This window comes from Hyperolius riggenbachi, chromosome 7 (genome assembly GCF_040937935.1).
Source record: "Hyperolius riggenbachi isolate aHypRig1 chromosome 7, aHypRig1.pri, whole genome shotgun sequence".
NCBI lineage: Eukaryota > Metazoa > Chordata > Amphibia > Anura > Hyperoliidae > Hyperolius > Hyperolius riggenbachi.
The window spans coordinates 200,442,599-200,466,805 of record NC_090652.1 but is presented as its reverse complement, the minus strand read 5'-3'; the positions used below and the strand labels follow the sequence as shown (position 1 = coordinate 200,466,805).

The 24,207-nt window shown below is 42.0% G+C and overlaps 1 protein-coding gene across 1 annotated transcript in view; it reads left to right on the top strand.

Moving 5' to 3' along the window:
• Positions 1-22,324, top strand: part of LOC137524772 (partitioning defective 3 homolog B-like) — a 546,555-nt gene extending 524,231 nt beyond the window's left edge. The window contains exon 4 of the mRNA XM_068245010.1: positions 22,069-22,324. Within this exon, the coding sequence (XP_068101111.1) occupies positions 22,069-22,095 (27 nt within the window). The 3' untranslated portion in view covers positions 22,096-22,324. The remainder of the gene's footprint in view (positions 1-22,068) is intronic.
• The last annotated feature ends 1,883 nt before the right edge of the window (positions 22,325-24,207 follow it).

Here is a 24,207-nt window from a genome sequence, read left to right as displayed (position 1 = left end):
CTCTCCTTTCCTCAGTATAGGTAGCCAGAGAGTGTTTAATGTTGAAAAGATCATGTGAGTTGATAAGTGACAGCAGAACAATAGCAAACCCGCTTAGTGAAAATTGGTCGTCACTGGTGTCCAGAAATTGACCAAAATCCTCCTCAAGTGTCACTTAAAGGCCACTTGAAGTGATAGGCAAATGGAAGCTGACATATCTATTTCCTTTTAAACAATACCAGTTTCCTGGTGTCAGGCTTCAAAGTCTTTAATTTTGCATCATAACCACATACACATGGTTGCTAGTTTGCATCATGATGACATGCCACCAAAAATTCTCAAACTAGCAGAAAAATTACACCCAACCATTTGCAAATTTTGTCTCTGTGTGGTGTCAACATATGTCAGGGTTAATACTAGCAGTATGAATTGGCAGATTGATGGCATCAATTTGAGACATTAGTGGTGGGTGGCTTTAGCCTTTTAGCCAATGTCGATGGCTATGGCCCTGCAATTCAGATGGTTGAGAAGGTCACAGTACATATATTCAGATCAGATATTTTTAAGACTTCCATCTAATACCTCCCTCCCACCCATACTCAAGAGTGAGAGATGTGCATAACCTGGTGCAAGAGCCGTTGTCTTATTTGCATAGATGAAAACAAAATCTCGGTTCGACAGGTGGACGGATTCCTCTATTCTCCACCTCTATCCCTGCAGAGTTGCAAGCTGGCAATAAAAGGGGGTTAAAACTCATCTGATCTCCGATTCTAACGTTGCATCTCCATTTCAACATGCTGTCAGGACGTGCCAGCGTATTACATGCTGGGAGCCAGCATGTGATATGCTGGCGTGTCACGTAACGCCCTGTTGCCATAAAGACCTGATGCAGGAAGCAGCAAGTAGGTGAGTTTTAACCATCTGTATTCTTCCGCTCGTGACTCTGCAGGAAAGGAGGGAGAAGGGGAGAAATTTCAGGAATGCGGCCCGCAGTCAGCAGCATGTGGCCCAGGTGGTGCAACATTTGCCCAGCCCTGTACTTCACCATCAGGGACTCCTAGTGTCCCTGTCTTGTTTTTTTTGGCTCCTTTGGAAGGTGCTTGGACTGCATTGGTACCACAGGTCCACACCCTCATCCCTCTGTACCATGGCTTTTGCTGTAAGCTGTCTGCTAAAAACTTTTACAGCATAGTAGTCCCCAGTATCCGGCACTGGAGGGGATCGCCTGATGCCGGATACATGTGCTTGCCGGTTGCTTGAGCAACCAGCTAAAAAAGCACAAACCTCTCCCAGCAAATACTCACCGACAGGGCCAGGACAAGTCTCCCCAGCACCAGAGGCTGAGATTCCAAAGTGCGCCCCCCCACCACCACCACACACAGACACACACTGTACCTATGTACATACACACACTGACACACAGATACACACATACTGTACATATGTACATACACACACTGACACACAGATACACACACACACACACACACTGTACATATGTACATACACACACTGACACACACTGACACACACACACACACACACACACACACACTGTACATATGTACATACACACACTGACACACAGATACACACACACACACACACACACACACACACACTGTACATATGTACATACACACACTGACACACAGATACACACACACTGTACATATGTACATACACACACTGGCACACAGATACACACACACAAACACACACACACTGTACATGTGTACATATAAACACTGACACACAGATACACACACTGACACACAGACACACACTGATACACAAATATATATATACACACACACACTCAGTACACACAGACACACATATTCACACACTCTCTCTCTCATGTGATGCTCACTCAACTGTCTGCCTCTTTCAAAGCCCCCTTCCCCCACCATACCTGCTTCATGCCAGGCGTTACAACAGCTGGCCTCTGTCCTGACTGACATTTAGGTCTGGCATGCGTTCACTAATGCCTGAGGGAGGGACGGAAGGATGTCTGAGGGAGGGGGTCTCTCCCCTGTCCAGTCCAGCTACTTTGCAAGCGTGCAGTAAATATCAGCAGGCAACTCTGCAGGAAGCCGACAGCTAGTTCCGGCTTCCTGCTGTTGCCTAGCAACACTATGCCACAGCCGAGCTGTCATCTCTTTCATGACAGAGTGGCTGTTTTACAGCTCCAAGCAAACAGGATTCCAGAGCGCTCTTTCCATATATGATGAGCACACTGAGAGGGGACTTGGGAGATTAGTCTGGTGGCAGGGAAGATTGCAGAGCAGGAGGGGAGAGGGCAAAGAAATGGAGCTGCAGGGAGAGTGCAGAGGAATGCGTCCTCTAGGGGAAGCGCTCAGAGGCTGCAGCCTGTCCGGCCTCTGCCTTGTCCCAGCTCTGCTCACCGAGCCTCCAGCAATGTCTGGTGGTCACCCTATACCTTTTTGCGGGCTCCTAACAGCTTTCTGGTGCTCTCTGTGCATGCAAGTCGGCAAGTCACCTAACCTGCATCAGGTCAGGTGACATGCCAGCTTCCGTGCACAACACCTGAAAGCCGATAGGAGCCCGCAGGGATGTACGGGGAGACTGCCTAGTCCATTCCCCTATACACATTATGTAGTTTACACCGACCCATTCCTTGCAATCATCCCCCTACTATAACATATCACTAAACACTATGTTTGAAATACTATTCTTATTACACTAAATAATAATCCATTTGTATCTTTTTATGGCAACATTTATAGCTATGCCTCTGTCTTTTGTTTACAGTTGTTTAACCCCTGCTTATTGCATGAAGAAGTGGGCTGTGCCCGCGAAACGCGTTGCATCTTTGGGGTATTTTCAATAAATGTGTATATCTATATATTTACAGTCCTTGGTGTCTGCTTTAACGGAGGCGAGTCCACCACTTCCTCCCAGCAATTTTTAAAAAATTTTTATGTACTTTTATCCTTCTGGCGCCTCTGTTCACCTACCAATAGATTGTTATTATTATCTTAAATTAACACCACCTGTGTAATTCATGCACAGACTTCCACTAGTGCTCAGGTATGGGGGCCAGGACACCACCACCGTCTATCCACGCAATCCCCTCCGTCCCCTATGTTACCCTGCTCACCGTCAGGTTGCGGGGTACAGGAGTCTATTAATTGCTGGAGTGCTTGAATCCTTAATGGCACCGCCTGTCTCCCAGGCCTCTGTTCCTTAAACACCAGCTGTCTCAATACCTCAAACAACAAGCACAATGCCTCTCATGTGTAAAACCTTCATTTAATATTCAGTAAAAGTAAGTAATACGCGTACATTTAAAACATGTTAAAAAGCATATCACAAGTTTATACCGATCCCCTGGTCACGGGCCACGGCATTCCTCGTCTCTCGTCGTCTCAAACTTCCAGCGTCCTCCTCGCTAGTTCCTTGGCCACGCCCTACCGGTTTCGTCACAGTTGTGACTCATCAGGGGCTGAAGAACATGCGTAGGGAGGACCAATAAATATCCCCCAACTGGCCTGAGTTGCACACCCCTCTGCGCGTCATCGCGCTGTGCGTGCATCTCCTAGATTTTCGCCCGCTCTATCCGCCCATTGTGGAGATCTTCAATGCGCAGGCGTGCGCCCTCTCGTCATTACGCACGCTCGCGCACCAGATCCACCCCGTCCTCATACAACCTCCTCCCCCCATACTTCATCCCTAGCCCCTCCCCTTGGCGACGCTGCGCGTTGCTGCCCCTTAGCAACCTGCCCCAGGCGCCGTCTGTCATTAACCGTTCTAGCCGCGTTCTAACTGCATCAGGCGATCGGTTTACATTCTAACCCGTGGGAACATTGCTACTTCAACTTACATCAATCCTAACCTATTAATAACATATTCTTCTATCCTCTCTTATTTTAAATTATCGCTGTACCCCTCCAATGATATTATGCTTCAATACTCATAATCATGTTTATCATTGTATCCTTATCTATATGTCATTCAGCACCATTTTACGAGAGTTTATACATATATCCCCACCATATAGTTATTCTGTACCAATACTTTTTCTCAATTTTTTCATTAAAAGTTTGGACCATTATCTTTATTCATTCAGTACCTCATTCATTCTTTCACCACCACTTGTTTTCATTTATATGTCTCAATCATTAGTCAGGAAACAGTTCAGGTCTAGGTCTATGTTCAGACCCTCAGGGTGCATACTCCTTAATTTATATATCCATTTTGTTTCAGTTTGACATAGTGTTCTTAATTTATGACACCCTCTCTAATTCGGTTCTAACTTTTCTATTGCACATGCTTTTAGGGCTTTTGGGTTACATCCGTGCATGGTCTTAAAGTGTCTAGGGACACTATGATTTTCATGTCCCTTTGAGATTTTCCAAATGTGTTCCCCCAGCCTTTCCTGTAATGTGCGGGTTGTCCTCCCCACATATCTGTAACCACAAGGGCACCATAGCAAATATACTACGTGATTACTCCTACATGTTATACATTGTTCTATTTTATATTCTTTCTTATCCCCTTTTGCTGTGAAGGATTTCGTTTTTACGGTTATTCCCATTTTGCAGGCTTTACAGTCCCTACACAGGAAAAAACCTTTTAGTTCATCTCTGCCCTTTTCCCCGCTTTTGGGGGGATCCACACAGCTTGGGACCAATTTATCCCTTAGGTTAGGTGCTTTACGATAAATGAATTTTGGTTGTTCGGGAATTACCCGTCTTAATTGTGGGTCACTCATTAATATGGGCCAATTTTTTCTGACAATCTTTTCTACCATCCTATACTGTTTAGAAAAGTCACTAATAAAGGCCAGTTGAAATGCATCATTCTGTTGTGCTCCATCTATGTTCTCTTGCAATAATCTTTCCCTCTCCATATTTTCCACCTGGTATACTGTTCTCTGGATTTCTTCTGCATTGTATCCCCTTTCAATGAATCTGTCACTTAACACCTTCGCCTGTTGTATATAATCTGACAGATCAGTGCAGTTGCGCCTCACCCTGGTGAACTGTCCCTTAGGGACCCCTCTTATCCAGTTTGGATGGTGACGGCTGTTAGTGGGGATGAAACCATTTCTATCTGTTTTCTTAAAGAAACATTTTGTAATCAGTTTGTTATCCCGTTTTATGATATCTAAGTCCAGGAAATGTATACTTTCATTTCCACATTCCATTGTTAACGGTATATTCGGTACTATAGCGTTAATTTCTTCCATATATTCTGTTACTGATCCCTTGTCCCCCTGCCACAGGAACACCAGGTCGTCAATATACCGTCGCCATGAGGATATCTTCTCTCCCCCCATCTTTATGGCCTTCTCTTCCCAGAGGGACATGTATATATTTGCTAGTGATGGGGCATATGAAGCCCCCATCGCGCATCCGAATCTCTGGTTTATTTGCCTTTGTACCAGAAGTAGTTATGTGTCAATGTGAAGCGTAAGAGCTCCAACAGAAAGTTTATTTGTTTGTTCACCAGTGTTCCATCCTTTTCAAGGGTGCTCTTAACTGCCTCTATGCCCTCCTCATGGGGTATGTTAGTATACAGCGAGGACACGTCTGCTGTCACCAGCAACGTGTCCTCAGCTGCTATCATTCCTTCAAAAATTTGAATTGTATGCTTGGTGTCTTTTAAAATCCTTGGTAGCCTATCCACAATAGGCTGTAGATAGTAATCTATATATTGGCCCACTCGATGGTTAATGGACCCTTTTCCGCTTATAATCGGTCTGCCCGGCGGCTCCTGTAGGTTTTTATGTATTTTGGGGGTTCGGTAAATCACTGGTATTCTGGGTGCAGTTGGTACCAGGTATTTGAATTCATTGTCTGTTAGTATTCCCTCATTCAAACCTCCTTTTAACACCTCCACTAGCTCCTTCTTAAATTTCGCTGTGGGGTCCCTAGGTAATTCCTCATATGTGGCTGTATCATATACCAGTCTAGTTCCCCAAAGTATTGGCTTTTGTTTAGTACCACCACCCCGCCCCCTTTGTCCGCCGGGCGTATTACCAGGTATTTCTCTTCCAGTAGGCTTTTTATTTGCTCTTTTACATCTTCCTGTTTCCTAATCAGTATTTTTCTTATTTGGTCGTTCACTATATTTTTGAATACTTCCACGGCTTTACAATTAGTCTGAGGGTTAAACGTTGAGTTTTTCTTCATACCAGATGGTTTATAACCATTGATGTTGTTTACTCTACCGTTGGGACCCTCTTTGTCAAGGAAATACCGTTTTAGATTAATTTTCCGCATAAACTTATGTACATCTATGAATTGGTTGAATTTATTCAGATTATTTGGAGGTGCAAATTTCAAGCCTCTGCTTAATATTTTTGTTTCTTTTTCATCCAATTCCTTTCCACTCTGGTTAAATACCCCCTCCAATCTTATTCCCTTCTTCTTTTGTTGCTTTCTTCCTCCCCTGCAACCCCTTCTATGCCTCTTTTTTTGGATCCTCTTGATGTTTCGTATGTACCTGTTTGATAGGGGCCTCTCTCTCTGTAAGGGTGATGGTGCTGTCCCCTGCCCAAAAAATGATGGCTATCTTCCATATGTGGGCCCAAGTTTTCGTATCTATTAGAAACAGGTATCCCATATTTATTGAACTCATTCCTTGGGGGGGTATAACCTCCATACCCTTGATGCCAATTGTCTTTTTGGTAATTTCCATATTGGCCTCTTCCTTGATATCCTTGTCCCCTATTCGGGAATCTTACTCCCCTTCCACCATTCCCATTGGGATGGTTATACATGGGAGTTTGGTGTGGTTCCTGATTGACCATTACAGGAGTTTTAGTTATAGTCACAGCTTTCTCTGCTGTCTGTGTATTTACTTCTGCTATTTCACTCCCTGTTTGTGTTTTCTTTTGCCATTTATATGCTAACTTGCTCTTGTATTCTTCCATATCTTTTATGCATTGTTTTTGTTTGTCAGCAATAATCTCTTTTTCATTCCTATTCAATGTTTCCTGTATTTTTTCAATTCTCTTTCTATATTCCTCAAATTCTTTATATGGTTCCAGTTTAGTCCTTAGTTCCTCAATTTCTCCCCCCAATCTATCTAGTCTCTTTGTTTTCCTTTTGATGTAGAGTTTTATCAATTGGTTCCCACATCTTTCAAAAAATTGTTCACACTCCTCATCATTTTCTTCCCCCTCTTCCCCATCATTGGGGGTTACATCCCACCTTAATTTTTTTGGTACTATTCCCTTTTTCTCATATTTTGTCAAAGTAGCAACGTCCCACCAGGTTTGCTGTTCCTTTACCATAACAGTGTGCAAGGTTTTTAAGTCCTGATCCATCCCACCCGCCCTCACACCCTCCCCTCCATCATCCCCAAAAATAAGATCCAGATTCACTCCTCTATGTTTTCTTCTCTCAAATAGATCCATGTTGAAGCTGCTGTTTTTAGGTAAAATTTCAGTTAAATACACACACAGTATTACAGCGCTAACAACAATAATTATTTTCCAGATAGAAGTGGTGCGCTCTATATATAGTTACCCTACTATCACTATTAATGGGGTTAATTATTAATAGGGGAGTGCGTGGATAGACAGTGGTGGTGTCCTGGCCCCCATACCTGAGCACTAGTGGAAGTCTGTGCATGAATTACACAGGTGGTGTTAATTTAAGATAATAATAACAATCTGCACTATTGTGGCTTCTCTGTTTTTGTGTATCCCCTGTTTCTTGAGGTGTTGACATACGCTGTATACCATCTTGGAGAGCCCAGGACGGACAGTTATATGGACTGAGCGCTACTATACTGTGTGGACATTAATGGGGACTTTGCTGTATTAGACTTTCAAAATTGCACTTCTTTCTGAAGCAGACATTCTGCTCTCTGGATGTAGAAAACAGAAATGCAGTTTGAAAGTCTAATAAAAGTTTTCACTAGACAGCTTACAACAAAAGTCATGGTACGGGGTAGGCTTTTGATTACAGACCACAACAAAATCATACGTTCCAATTCTGCTAGAATCACAAAATATTTAACAGCCTGCTACACGTTAGAAGCCCACAACAACATGGCTCTGAAGTGTGTGAGCCAAGTGAGTTATACATCAGCTGTGGCAGAGAGACGGAAGGCTGATAGCGGTAAAGGTGACCATACATTAGAACGATTAGAACAAGAGACAAATGTATCTCTAATCAAATCTTATTAGAGATAAATGTGTCTCTAGTCGAATCTGCCCATACACTACAGGCTGATTCCCGTCCGATTTCAGCATGAAATCATCTGGGAATTGGCTGAGCCGCCACGTCCACCCGGCCGCTGCCCCCAAAATGTATAAATGTATGTAACGTGTGTGCATTTATACAGTACCTGTCCGGTGTCAGCCTCCACGCGGTTTCGTCCATCTCGCCAGGTTCCGCATACACGCTAGCGGCGCATAGCGTCTGACGTCAGACGCTATGCGCCGCCGGTGTTTATGCGGAACCTGGCGAGATGGACAGAAACTGCGTGGAGGCTGACACCGAACAGGTAATGGATAAATGCACACACACTACATACATTCATACATTGCAGCGGCAGGGGTATCGTCGTCTTGTCGCTCGTTCGCAATTCGGCTGCCATACCGCCGCGCAGCCAACCAACCAACTTCAGCACAACATTTTCCAGCATGCACGATCGACCATGGGACCAATTTCTGTCCCAAAATTGGTCGCTTTGTCGGTTGGGCATGCACTTGGCAACACCAATTTTCATCCAATTCGATTATAATAATGGAATTCGATGGTCGATTGGTTGGTCGGTCGGCTAATTTATGGCCCCCTTTAGGAGAAAGCAGGGAACATCCAGCCTGCCACTAACCAGTCAGGAACAGCTGATTTAAAGAGACACTGAAGCAAGTAAAAAAATCGCTTCTTCTCATATTCAGCAAGGGCATGGGTGCCCCTGCTAAACCGCCGCTATCACGACGCACAACGGGGGTTCCTTACCCCCCAATTCATTCCCCGCAAAATCTACGACCAACTTGGTCATAGATTTTGCTGCTCCTAGAGGCAGGGCTAACGGCTGCAGCCCTGCCTCACAGCGCGTCTATCAGCGGCGCATCGCCACCTCTCCCTGGCCCCTCTCAGTGAAGGAAGACTGAGAGGGGCGGGGGAGAGGCGGAGATACGCACTGACAGACGCGCGTGAGGCAGGGCTGCAGCGGTTAGCCCTGCCTCAATGCGGAAGAGATCCCCGGCGAGGACGGAGGGGATTCAGGGGGTAAGGGACCCCCGTTGTGCGGCAGAATAGCGGCAGTTTAGCAGGGGCACACATGCCCCTGCTGAATATAAGAGAAGAAGCGAGTTTTATACTCGCTTCAGTTTCTCTTTAATGATGCAGATCAGCTATGTAGAAGAGAACAATTTTTGTTAGGAGTTATTTCTATAATTACATAAGAACCATACACAAATTTCAATCCATTCTAACACACTGTAAAAATTATAAATGGCAAAATAAAATAACATAAAAGGCAGAACAAAACAAAAATATAAATATGATTACAGACATTACACAAGAAAACATTTTAAATAAATATCAATATTCAAACCCAATGTATCTGTGTCTGTGTTCATATACATTGACCATGTAAAATTTGGTCCTTACGGCTCAGCACCATGTATTTTTTATTTCAGTTGTCAGTGTGTTTCCCTGCAGCTGAAATGTTGACCTTTCCTGACAGTTCATCTCTGAAAGCAAAGATGCGAAGACAAAAAAAAGGAATTATACCACGGTGATCACCACACCGCTTCTCCACAGTGATAAATCGACAGGTATTCCTCAGGGTACTATTGTACATTAGTATGGCTTATACTGTAGGTTACAGATCCAGATGTGATGCAACAGCAAAGCTTAGCCACATGTTCCCGACATAAGGGACTAAAATATAAAACATACAGTTTTCAGATAGCAAGATGTGTATTGTAAATTTAGTGTAAGGCAAAAGTCCATTTCAGATGTAATGATCCTTTATCAATCACAGTAAGTCTTCTGTAAGGAAAAGAGGTACTTTTGGGGAGGGAATGCAGTCCCGAGAGATGCAAGAGGAGATAAATATTGGTCATGTTATGCAACTTATAATTCTGGTAAAATTTCCCCAGTGACAAAAACGACCCCCCCCCCCAAAAAAAAACTAAATAAAATAAAATAAACATAACCCAGTGGTGCTACATTCTACACCTTATTTAAACGTCCCTCTGTTTCCAACATAGGATAACCCACCAATAGCTAAGACACTCGCATTGAAAAATCTAAATAAATCTTCTAATTAATAACACCCACCACCGACACCACCCTCCAGATAAAAAAAATAAAATAAAGAAAACTACTCACTTTGACCCTGTACACAGAACATCAAGATAAAAGCACACAGGCACAGCAGATCTGAAATTTTGGACCATACATCACACATGGCCTTCTTGGATTTTCAACGCATGCTCTGACCTGCCACTAGTATAGCTGAATTCAGAATAGCCTCCTTGTATACATACACTTGTTTCCTGTCTGTCATCCACTTTTAAGGGCTGAAGGAAATCGAATTATTTATTTTTAGCTGTGTTAACATTTTCCCACTCTTCATATTGGAAGCAGAAAGAAATAAAATCTAAAAGTTTACTCTATTTCTTTCTAGTTAGCTGATAATTGTATTAAGACAAAACAGGAGGAGCGCTCCATAGTGTGATAACTTTTAATAAAGGTTAAAATTGCGCATTACAAATTGCACTTACTAGATAGAAATGAAAAATAGGCATCTGGTTTGGCATATAGCCCAGAAGAACGCGTCCCGCCTGGAGAAACAACCTGAAGCGGCAGTGGCCAGCGGCAGCGGTGGTTCGGATGGAAAGCGGACCCGAGGTGTCTTGCTTTGGGAGAATCCTGTGCAGGTAGCGTTAAACCGCGTTTTGGCGAGTCAAACCCGGTAGAGGGTGGAAATGGGTATGTCCATAAGAATGTCATAGCCCCGTGGGCAAGCTTAATAAAAGGCACTGTGGTGGTGACAAAATTGGGGGATCAAAGGTATGCTTGTAGTGCAGCTGCAACAGAAAGTGATGACCCAACGGTATACATGCTGTGAGAGTGTGTGAGAAGCTGTGGGCGTATGTGAGAAGCTCTGATCAGGAGTTCGTTGTAGGGGTTGTCATAGTAACCTGCCCTCCTATATGGGCGGGAAGGAAGTGAGGTGTTGTGACGTTGGAGCCAAGAGTGATGTGGCCCATGTGGATAGGAGAGAGGGAGAGCGGTGAGCTCTCCTGGTCCCCATGGCAACCCACCGGCTGTTAGAAGGCAGAGACCAGCCGTCATGCGGCAAATGGAGCCGGAGATGACACGGTGCACGGGTGGGGGGAAGGCTCCATCTCCGGCTTTTCTCCTATGTTGCTGTCATTTACAGTTAGTATTACAAATGTGACATTACCAACAGATTTTGGAAAAGTCCATCTCTCCGTAGGGGATTCTCAGCATGGCCTTTATTCTTTATAAAGACATTCCCTGCAAAACATTTATACAAACCTGCTGGCCAGCCTCCGAGCTCTCTGCACACTTTCTTGGCAGTTGGATGGAGCAACTGCCATTCACTTAGTGCTTTTAAAAATATGTCATATTTCTACTACTCACTGTAAGTGCCAGCAACATAGGAGAAAAGTAATTTATGGCTCATTTTACTTTGGAAGAAACATACTTCTTATTTGTATATGTTTACATATATTTAACATTTTAAGATTTTCGTGAAAGAGGTCCTTTAAGTGATCTCTGATCTTCAGCGGCACAAGATTTCACACCTTTTTCTCCTTTTTGATAATTGTATTATCCTGATTCCGAACTTTGTTTTTACTGTTGTCTAATATGGTGCAATATTATACTGCTACTTCATATTAAAAATCAGAGCCAAAAGCTCTGCTTTAGTCTATGTCAGTTTTAGCTGCATTGAAATGATCCATTAGCAAAGGTGAGTCTGTGTTTTATGCGAAACAGCTAGTGCTTGCCTGTGCATCTCTCAGAAGAACACTGAATAGGGATCAGGGCCGCCTTCAGAAATTTCTGGGCCCAGTATGAAGGGATGCTTGTAATGGTCCAGTTTTGACCTCCAGTGGTTTCGATTACAAGTTCATGCGCTTTCGATTCCACCGTAATCGAAATTACGAATCAAATTGCAGTTTCTATTTGAATTAATTACAAGTCAGAATTACGCGTTGTACGAGTCAAAATCAGGACTATATATATAATTAATGGTTAATAGCAAATAGCAAAGCCCCCGTACATGCTAGAAACACCAAATTTGCAGGGTATGTAAAGGAGGACAGGGGAAACAAGGGATTTTTTTTTCAAAAAGACCTTGTAGTTCTTGAGATAATTGATGTTAACATTAGAGGAAAAAAGTTGCTATTTTAATGTGGTAAAATTACAGATAGTGTATTAACATGTACTGTACATGTATTTGTTATATATATATATATATATATATATATATATATATATATATATATATATATATATATATATATATATATATATATATATATATATATATATATATGTGTGTGTGTTCAGAGTGTGAGAAATGCAAAAAAAATGACGTGGAGTCCCCCTTATCGAACCTCTTTAACCCCTTGTCCCCCATGCAGGCTGAGATAGCCAGAATGTGGAACTCCAGCCCGCATGGTCCATGATTTGTGGGGGCTCTGGAGGAGAGGGGCGGCCAAGCCACCCCCTCTCCCCCACAGCTCTTGTCAATCCATGGACAAGGGGCTCTTCCCACCTCTGGTGCCCCAGGAGGAGGTGGGGGTCGACAACGCCCTGGGGGGGTTCATGGTGGCATCTGGGAGTCCACTTTAAGAAGGAAACCCTCACATGCCAGTCTCTTCCCCAGGAGAATGCGTATAGGAGTACATTAGTACTCCTTACCCATTTCCACAAAGAGTTATAAAGAAATAAAAACATAACAATGAAAAAAATGATCAAAATATGCTCTAATCTTGCGTAGAGATGGCTCGAGCCTCAGATTTTCGGTTCACAAACCTCGAAAGTGAACGTCCGCAAAAGTTCGAGATCACGCGAACCACAATAGACTTCAATGGACAGGTGAACTTGAAAAACTACAAACACTGTTTCTGTCCACAAAAGTGATGGAAAAGATGTTTCAAGGGGTCTAACACCTGGAGGGGGGCATGGCGGAGTGGAATACACGCCAAAAGTCCCGGATTTGATACAGAGCAGGGTTATAATCCCTAAAGGGCAGAAATCACATTACATTCCTAAATTGGAAGCATAAAGTGCTTGAAAACATCTTGCGTGTGTATACATGAATCAACAGGTACTGTAAGTAGTGTACTTCTTCACACTGACAGACCAAACTCGGTGTGTAACTCACCGCAAACAGCTGTTTGCTGTGGCGTAGCTAAGGAGTTGTGGGCCCCGATGCAAGTTTTACAATGGGGCCCCCCAAGCACTCTATACATAACAATTGGATGCGGCGCACCAAAACCTGCCAATGGCAACTACAGTGTCAGAGGTGCAAGAAGGGGATGGGGAACAATTTAATAATTACCACTATTTAAAGTATCTATAGAAGTGATTATTATGAACACAGGACCAATAGAGAGCTAATACTGTAGTTAAATGAGGGCCCTTCGGGGGCCCCTCTGGCCCAAGGGGCCCGATGCGGTGGCTACCTCTGCAACCCCTATTGCAGGCAGGCAACTGCTTTTAGGGATATGTTCCTGTTCAGCCGTCTAGAAATTCTATGTAATTTAAACTTCTACTGCTCCCCCTAAATGTTTGTAGCACCAGGCGTATATGCTCTCTGCTCACTGCACCTTCCCTCACTGTAGATATAAATAGTGATGATTGATCAGTCAAGTTTACCATCAGTAAACTTACAGGATTGACTTCTGCCTGTGTTTCTGATGCCTGCATGTTTGCATGGGTCTTTTGCTACTAAAGATCACTGTCTTGTTTACTGATCAGCATTTGCACACTGCAAGCAATTCAGATTCAGATTCCGCTTTTTAATCAGTTTTTACCTCCGATTCAGATTTGCAGTGTGCAAGGAGCAAACTGCAAATCTGAATCTGAATCGGAAGTAAAAACAGATTGAGGCCTCTTGCACACTGCACGCGATTCCGATTCAGATTCCGCTTTTTAATCAGTTTTTACATCCGATTCAGATTCCGATTTGCAGTTTACTCCCTGCACACTGCAAATCGGAATCTGAATCGGATGTAAAAACTGATTAAGGCCTCTTGCACACTGCAAGCAAATCAGATTCAGATTCAGATTTTTAATCTGTTTTTACATCCGATTCCGATTCAGATTTTTAATCTTAACTGCATGCTGCGTTTTTTGATCCGTTTTTCTGTTGAATGTATTCAAGGAAAATCGGAAACGGAATCGGAATCGGAAACGGAATCGGAATCGGAAAACGGATTTGCAGTGTGCATGGAGCCTAAAAAGCGGAATCTGAATCTGAATCGCGTGCAGTGTGCAAGAGGCCTAAATAGCGGAATTTGAATCTGAATTGCTTGCAGTGTGCAAGAGGCCAGTCCAAAAATGTCCATGTATAACTTAAAAGAGGAGCAAATGGAAAAAAAAGATGCCTGGGAGGTTTCTAAGATACACATGTAGAATTAATTTTCCTTTAGTTGGTAGTGGAACATGCTTTGTTTCATCTATTACCCTGTAGAAAATGCTTAGAATTATTTTAATTGCACTGCTTCTTACTATCTACCACACAGGCTTAAAACAACCTAATATTACTGTGTTATGTGATATTTGCCATACAGCCGGAGCTTCAGTGACAAATGTTCTCCCAGGTCTTTGCTGAGAATGTAATTGAGCTAATACTTTAATTGCTCATGCAAGTGTTTTTAAAGATAAATAAATACTAATCTTTTGTGCTTGTTCAAGAACTTTTGGAATAATAGCTATAATATGAAGTAGCATGACCCCACTTGAATTCAGAAAAAGACTCAGAGCTGGTTATATTTTAATGCAAATGTTACCTTTTGTAAATGGATAGCTTGAGAAGAAAAGGTTTCCATGGCAACCTTCACAAACTAGTAACCTGTTTATCAGAGATTTCTGTATAAAGCTGATGTTCGAAGGCAAAACTTGAAGGCTAGAGTTCCTTTTTTGATGTCAGTAGTTTTTCTTTCCTTTTTCTTTCTTTTTCACTTATTTCAAAGATGCAGCATTATTCAAGATACAAATTAGAATTTATGAGCCAGATTTCAATTCCTTCTACTAAGGGAATAAATCCAAAATGTGTCATTATTACAGGAAATGGCAAAAACAATAAATTCTCTAAATAAATATGCTATAATGCTTCTTTTAAACTTGCTGCTTAGAGAGATTTGGTTATCAAACTTAAAAGAAACTGAAAGGTATTTAAATGCAGTGGCTTGAAGTGTGGTCAATAATTGTCAACTATCTTTAATTTAATTAGTGAAAAATATTAACCATTTTATAGTCCTTAAATATAAATCACCCTTAGCACCAATAACATGATCTTTCCTGAAAATACCATGATGTGGCATTGCCATCAAGCAGTATGTATAGAATTGTTTTTTGGTTTAGTTTTTTTCATCTAATGTTGCATTTGGCTGTAGGAACAGGAAGGACCAGGGCTGCCTTTTATTTTTACTATGTTTCATATAAAAGAAAGTTTATCCAGACCAGATGCAATTACTAGGTCTCATAAAACACAGAGGTGCAAATGAGGAGTTTTGATCTCTTCCTGGTGCCTGCAGACACACATACACTGGTAATAGTCTCATTCTAAACTAAAATATTGATCATGTTAACTACTGATTTTTAAACCAAGGGCATAAAAATAGTCCTGCAACCCCCACTAGGAGGGCCTGCTTCTGTACTTAATGCCGATTAGTAGAAGTGGGGCATATATATTACCTGCTTCTGGCAGCTGGAAGGTCCTCCTCACTCTTTTTCAGTACTATAGAACAGTGGTGGGCCGAAATTATGCGTATGCAAAATTTTGCATCAAAATTTGCATTGTAATTGTAATGTTAAATATCAGGGAAAATCGTAATTAATTTCATATGTAATAGTATTATTTCATAATTTCGCGTAATTTTTTTTGTAATTTTTGTGAAAATTCACAAAATTTTGTGACAACTTTAGCAACTATTTTTCAAAGACATTGTAGTTTTTGAGAAAATCGGCTTCAAATATGCAAAGAAAAATGTTTTTTAAACATTTTTTTAGTTTAAAAACCATTTTTTCTTTGCATTTTTAAAATTGATTTTCTCAAAAACTACAAGGTCAATTCTTTTTTTGACTTGTACCCACTATTCTCCTTAACTTATGTAGCTATAAGGATCCCTCCTGTAGCTTGTTCTGTCGGTTGCAGTGGAGCTGCAAATGAGCAGTTTGGAAGTCTTTGCCTGCATTTGGTTGTTTAGTTTTCATTGCATTCGCCATCTGCAATCACTCCGCAGTTCAGAGTAGCTCAGGATGTTGTCATGAATCCACCTATGGCTTGCTGCAGTTGAACTGCAGCCAGACAGCTGTGGATTTCTTACTTGCATGTGGTTGCATAATTTGGCATGCATTTGTAATGAGTCCTTTCCATTCACAGGCAGCTTGCAGCCTTCAATCAGCCTAGCACAGAATTGCGTGATTACCATTCAGCTGTGTGGGAATTTGCATGTCTGCTCTTATTGGCTGATGTCCATAGAAAAGCCTGCTTCTCCTCTCACACTTTGCCCGTCATAGCGTTCAGCTTTGCCATAGTTGATTGCTCGGTTCCTTGTGTAAAGTTTGAATATTGTATTGCATTACCTTGCTTTGCCTGCTTGGACGTTCACTGCACCCGTGGGGGTACAGTGAAGTATTTTCCTATTTTGACAGTTTGGTGACTGCCTTCACCACGTTGGTGACTGGTAGGATTCTTGCTAGTCCTGTTCCTGTGAATGTAACTATAGGCTGCGGTTGCTATTAGTTACGCTCCTACTTGTTTGTCTTGTCCGTGCCAGTGTGGATGTTTGCTATCACTGGGGAAGAGATTAGATTGGCAAGCATTCTGTCTGTCTCTCTGTTGTCTGTCCTTGTTACTCAGTATGGTGGACATCAGATGTTCAGTGCTGCGGTCGCACTGAGCAACCAAGGTGCCTTGTTAGCTGGCAAGCATTCTGTCTGTCTGTCTGTCTGTTGTCTGTCCTTGTTACTCAGTGTGGTGGACATCAGATGCTCAGTGCTGCGATCGCACTGAGCACCATTGTGTTTTGTTTATTGTGGCGGTTATCGGAAGCTCAGAGCTGCGGTCGCTCTGAGCAATCTTTATTCCTTGTTCATAGCTTCTGGTGTGATCTGTGTACTTCCTCCACAAGAGCATTCCGCTCTACTACCTAATATCACCCAGATGTCTTGTTTGCTCTGGTGGTACTCTGATTTTCTCGGCCTCAGCCGCTATACCTTGCACAGTAAGACCTGGGGGTAACCAAGGTCAGGAGACATATTCCGTGTCCTGACCAAGCAGGGACTTGTCTATAGGTAAAGATGTGCGCCGAGCTCAGAGCTACGGCAATAGACTGGGGTATAGTGGCTGAAAGAAAACAGGAGATCTGCCAGGCATTACAGTAGCAATTGTGGTGTCACTTCCATGTATGGGGGCTGTGCTATTCACTGCCGAAGTCGGCACGAAATTAGGCGAAAATTACGCAAAATTTTAGGGGAAATTACAAATCACTATACGAAATCAATTGAATGTACAAATCATAATTACATATAAGCGTAAATGGGAAATTTCACGTAATCACAATTAGCTGATTACAATAATCACTGCTATAGAAGCCGCATGGTGATTGGCTGTATGGCACTTGTACACTGAAGGGCAAAGAAGATGTTCTCATCACCAGAAGCAGGTAATGCATAACACTCTACTGCCGCTCTGCATTAAGTACAGGAGCAGGCCCTCCTAGCCCCCCCTACAGTACATTATGTCCCACCATGGTCTCATAGAAAAGGAGCCATCAAGTACTGGAGATTTGGATCAACAAGCTTGCAGAGAAAGAAGGAGCCTGATGACATTGAGACAGCAGAGCCTTGAGAATAGAAGATTCTGAAGAGATAGAGGTAAGATCCAAGACCATACTTCTACTTTACTCTGCAAAGTTTAAATAAAACACAATCATTCTGAAGAACATGAGGCAGAGGCCCTGGCGGAGCTGCTGGACAGGGAGATAATGATTCATGTTACTGGGGCAAATGAGATGGCACATAAGATAGAGGCTGTGGCTAGGCCACAATGACACACATTACTGAGGCACATCTGTATGCTTGTGTGTTGCTGTGCATACTCTGTGCATACAAAGACAATGACACATTTCACTGGGACACACGAGTTGGAAGTTGCAAACAGAGAAAATTATTTATATATTTATTGTATTTATAAAGCGCCAACATATTACGCAGCGCTGGACATTAGTTTAGGTTACAGACAATATTAAGGGGTGACATACAGCAAAATGACAATACAGGAATACAAGAAAGACCAGATCATGCAGCGCAGTATGAGTACAAGGTAATGCTTAGTCAGTCACTGGATGGGAGCATGGAGATTAGGCAAGTTAGGTTCACTCAGATGCATAGCATGGTGTACTGTAATGGTGTACAGTACTTAGGCACATGTGATTGTGTGTATATACTGCAGGGTGAACAGAGGTATTGGCATACAGTACTCGGTTTCTTGAAATGAAGGTAGTGTATTTAGGTGTGTATCACCAGGCAGAGAAATAATAGCAAACATTACTGGAGCAAATGAAATGGATACGGTGTGTGCTTATGGCAGACAGAGAGAATGGCACATCGAGCAGACAAATAATGTTGCCCAATAGAAGGCTGTGTGTGCACTGGCAGGCAAGCAGAGATAATACAACACAAATAGCACAAGCAGTATTGATACATGACATGTGGTCTACATGAACAGGGTACACCAGTGGGTGGCAGGAATGATTGAGAGAGAATAGGAGACATCTGTTGAGAGCAGGCCATGTATTAGGCAAAAGCAGTATTCTCCATTATCTGCACTACCCTGCATGGGAAGTTCAGCAAGGACTGGGGAACATGAGCCAGGGTCATATAAGAGTGGGCCAAGTGAAATAGAAAATGTGAATAAAGTAGAAAAAACATAAATGAGAGAACACAATGTAGAGATGAACAAATTGTTTGTTTACAGATGTCTTACCTAGTCTGACTTTATGTTGTTGCTCTCCTAATATATGGTTATAAGGAATGTAAGTTCATTTGGAGAGGTTACAGCTGTGCCTGGCTTGTTCTATTAGAAAGAAAGACATTATCAGCTCCTGAGTGCCAGCAGATGACTGAGAAAAAAAGTTATTCTATAAGGAGGACTTCAGGGACATCTGTTGACCAGTTATGAGTGTGATTGGGACCTTATCTTGAATGATAATTGTTATTGCTTTTGGTTATTGTTAGGTATGTTTTTCAGGGAATATAAAGTTTTAGGAAGCATCAATGGATAATTCACAAGTATTGTGAATGAAAATCCATAGAATTACACATAGAGCATGCGGCTGTGGGAATATTATCCAGTAGTCATTATAAATGTGTATAAGACGATTTTAATTTTTGTATTTCATGATATACATTATATTACAAACTAGTGACCTTAGCCAGTTTAAAAATGGGCTAGGTCTATCTCCGCGCACCCGCCCATTGCGCTCGTCGCCCGCGTGTGCGCGCATCCGACGCGCGCGCCCACCTGCCGCACACCCAGCTGCCCGCTCACACGCTGCCTGGCTCCCTGGCCCCGTCCCCCTGTCTGTGTGAGGCTGCGTCCATACTGCGCACATGCGCAGTAGCAAAATGCACGGACCCAGCTACACAGAGACAACTGTCCCTGCTGTACGCAGGGACAGTTGCCTATTATTATATAGGATGTGCCTAAGAAACGTACCTCTTTGTCATCATTGGGAATTAAAATTGTAATGCTCTAATGCATTCCATGACATTTACCCTTATTGTGGAGCACACACCATCATATTATATGGCCTCATGTTATGTTCATTTGCTTTTTTCGGAGGGTTACCGGTACATCATTGTATTTACATATTTGTATGTAAATTGACCACTCCCCTCAGCACCTCCTTTCTTATTTAAATGAAAAGGATGCGCATAGCTTTTCTTGTTTGTGTGTAGATTTAGGAACCTGTGATCGAAAATTTGGTCTCTGCATTAAAGAGAATCTGTACTCTAAAATTCTTACAATAAAAAGCATACCATTCTATTCCTTATGTTCTCCTGTGCCCTTCTGTGCTGTTTCTGCCACTCCCTGCTGCAATCCTGGTTTGTAATTAACAGTTTTAGGCAGTGTTTACAAAGAAAAGACTGGCTTCTAACCAGAGTATCATAGGCTGAGAACAGCTTACTGTGTGACTCATGCAGAGCTTGGAGGGGGTGTGTAAAGCTTCTGCCAATGACAAGCAGTGCTGCACATTCCACACATTCCAGCCTCAGCCCGACAGACACGACAGAGGAAAGGAGATAATATTTATTACAGAGACAGTGCAAGTAGGAAAAGCTGCAGTAAGAAAGACCACATTAGAACAGTAATAGGAACTTATAGGACAGAAGAAATAAGGCTCAAAATTTTGTTACAGAGTCTCTTTAAGACTATGTAGAAATCACACTTTTGAAGCATAATTCATCTGAGAAATTGCTTATTTTTGAGACAAACAATGGTATAAATCCAGGGCAGTTTCTAGGTGCTCGCAGTTTAGGTTAGCCAGGTCTAGTAGCCCCCAGTATAGTTAGCCAGCTATAGGTCCCCCTCAGTATAGGTAACCAGGCATAGTTGCCCCCAGTATAGGTTAGCTATGTAGGTGCCTCCAGTATAGGGTAGCCTGTATAGTTGCAACCAGTATAGGTTAGATAAGTTGGTGCCCCAGTATAGGTTAGATAGGTAGGTGTCTCCAATATAGGTAGTCAGTATAGTTTCCCCTGTATAGGTTAGATAGGTAGGTGCCCTGAGTATAGGTTAAGTAGGTAAGTGCCCCGAGTATAGGTTAGATAGGTAGGTGCCCCTAGTATAGGTTAAATAGGTAGGTGCCCCGAGTATAGGTTAGATAGGTAGATTTCCCCCAGTATAGGTTAGATAGGTAGGTGCCCCAAATATAGGTTAGATAGGTAGGTGCCCCAAGTATAGGTTAGATAGGTAAGTGCCTCCAGTATAGGTTAGATCGGTAGGTTCCCCAGTATAGGTTAAATAGGTAGGTGCCCAGAGTATAGGTTAGATAAGTAGGTGCCCCGAATATAGGTTAGATAGGTAGGTGCCCTGAGTATAGTTTAGATAGGTAAGTGCCTCCAGTATAGGTTAGATAGGTAGGTTCCCCAGTATAGGTTAGATAGGTAGGTGCCCCGAGTATAGGTTAGATAAGTAGGTGCCCCGAATATATGTTAGATAGGTAGGTGCCTCCAGTATAGGTTAGATAGGTAGATTTCCCCAGTATAGGTTAGATAGGTAGGTGCACCGAATATAGGTTAGATAGATAGGTGCCCCGAGTATAGGTTAGATAGGTAGGTGCCCCAAGTATAGGCACAGCGGCGGGGGAGCGGGTATAGTGTAGTTACAACTCACCTTCCACAATCCCTCGCAGTCTCTATCTCCTTCCTGTCCCAGGCTTCTGTCGCATTGGTAACAGCGCCCCCCGTGATGACATTCGGTCACATCATCACAGGGGGCGCTGTTACCAACACAATGGACATTGGATGAGGAAGAAGATAGAGGCTGCATGCACGGATCATGGCAGGTGAGTTGTAACTAGCTGTACCCGCTCCCCCTGCTGCTGTGCCCCCCCTCCTGCTTCTCAAACCGGTGCCCCGAGCGAATGCACTATTTGCACACTGGGCTTTATAAATCCAGTATACAGCCAATTTGCACTTGTAAAGGTTGATGCCATGACCATTTAGATAAATACCTGAAAGAGAAGCTACAATGAAACCACTAATCTTATGGTAATAGAAATTCAGATGCAAAGTAGAATCTTGATTTATATGACTATATTGTATTAGTGTTTATTAAGTAATACTAGTTACTAATTGTACTATTTTTTTTTTCTAGGAACTTCCTTTTGGACCCACGTTTTAACCTGTGTACCCCACAGCTACCAAACTGTGATGTTGGAACAGTGCCATGCATCATCAGTCATTGCAAAAATAAAGGATGAAATAATAGTTTTATCAGACCATTCTCTATTAAAATGGACCTGGCTTCAACAGTTTCTTGTCACCTGTCAACTATTGTACAAACAGAAACTACTTTAATCTGCTGAAAGCCCTCAAAAACTTCAGTATTACAGCTGATTCCTGGATTTAAACAAAAACATTACACCAGTTACACTATACTACTTTTAGGGAAATTGGTGTATGGAATTTTGGCTACTAGAAAAGCAATTAATTCTTCATAATTTTGTCAGTATTGTACGATTTTCTAGTCTCATCTATGTAACTGAAAATACACATAGACCCATGTGCAGTGCAATTCAATTAACTTTTTCTCCTGAGTTTTCTCCTAGGTGATAATTTTACACCATGTCTGTTAAATGCCTTTTAATCCACCAGCAAGTGAGAAAATAGTAAAAATAATTTTGATGGCACTTTTTCATCTACTCTTTGGTACTTTTTCAATTGCAAAGTGCTGAAAAGTTATTTAAAAAAAAAGTTGAAATATTACCTCCTGCATATGGGCCGTAATATACAAGCAGTATACTGGTCCCAGTCCCAGTATTGCTTGGCAGTCATCCAGTCATCCAAATGAAGAGGATCTACATTACATTCCAGCAAAGGTTCACAACCTCCGTCCATATGTAAAGAGGTGGTAAGTGAACCAAATGTGCACTCAAGAAGATGTTCAAGCAACGTGCCTCAACATGTTGAAACAGCATTCTTCTGACAATAAAATCAGTCACTGAACATGTTTGAGTGGTGCACACTTGTGACTGAAGCAGGAACAAACAAACAATTTATGGCAAGACAGTACACATTTGATGACAGATTTCTGATAGAGGTCCTTGGAATATTGGAGCTTTTTGACAGGGCTACAAAAGAACTGTTAAGGAATAGAAGGCATTTGTTACATCTAGTTATGCCAACAAACCTTCAGTTAAAATAACATGTGACTATTACAAACATGGACAACTATGTGCTACAAGCTTTAAAGAATCTGATGAGTGCGGTAGGATGGAACAGTGCCATCAGCACCCTATGTTCTATAGCAGCAGCTCATGCTTTGTTTAAAGAATTTCCCAACAGTCAAATAAAACTTCTTTATGATAAAGCTGATGCATATTTCTCAAGTTCTAAAATAGAGTTTGAATTCTTGGTATCTTTTACAACCAACTGGCATCAGAAATTGTATGTGTGTCCTAAATTAACATGTTTCCCACTTGAATTGCCCACCACCAACTTGCCATCAGACCCTTCTTTTAAAAAAGCATATTGAGAAACACAAAATGTAACTGAGTTATGGTTCTGTTAATGGTGTGGCTTTCAATGACACATTCTGGTGTAGTGTGGACTTTGTTGAAGTGGAGCATTATCTGTCAATGTACAAAATGCTTCTCTTAGTTAACATGTGTCAATCTATCTGATTCAATACACATTAATCTTCTGTTTTCTACCAAGAGATGGTGTTTCATGTCATGTGAAAAATAATCTGTTTCAGTTCAAAGTATGGAAAACAATTGAAACACAGTTAACTAAAGTATATCAGTCATAAGAAAGTTTGGGAAAACTTGAAACTGAGTACGTTTTGCATTGAAAAGACTATAGGGCTCTTTTATTTAATAAAGTGCAATGATATTGGTGGAAAACCCAGAAGATGGTTTATATTAACTAAGGATCAATATATTTGTTGTTTGTTCAGGTATTCTTTCTCCACCTAATCCCCTGTTCTTGTTGACTTAATCATAGGAACAGGAATAGAAATGAAACTTCCACCATTGAACAACAGATGTTTGCCTTCTTAAAAGAGAAGGTATTTACAATTATTCAGGTTGGAGTGAGCTCTGAGATGTCTCCCAGTGCATCACTGCTGAATATGCAAATCATCTCCTTGATGCCCCTGAAAGCTAAACACACCTCCAAAACTGCTGGAATGCAATCATGTGTTAGCTTCATTATAATATAATAATATTACAGAGCCACACTAATCAAGCATGCATACAGTCAGCCTGTTTTAGATTGATTGATCATCATCAGT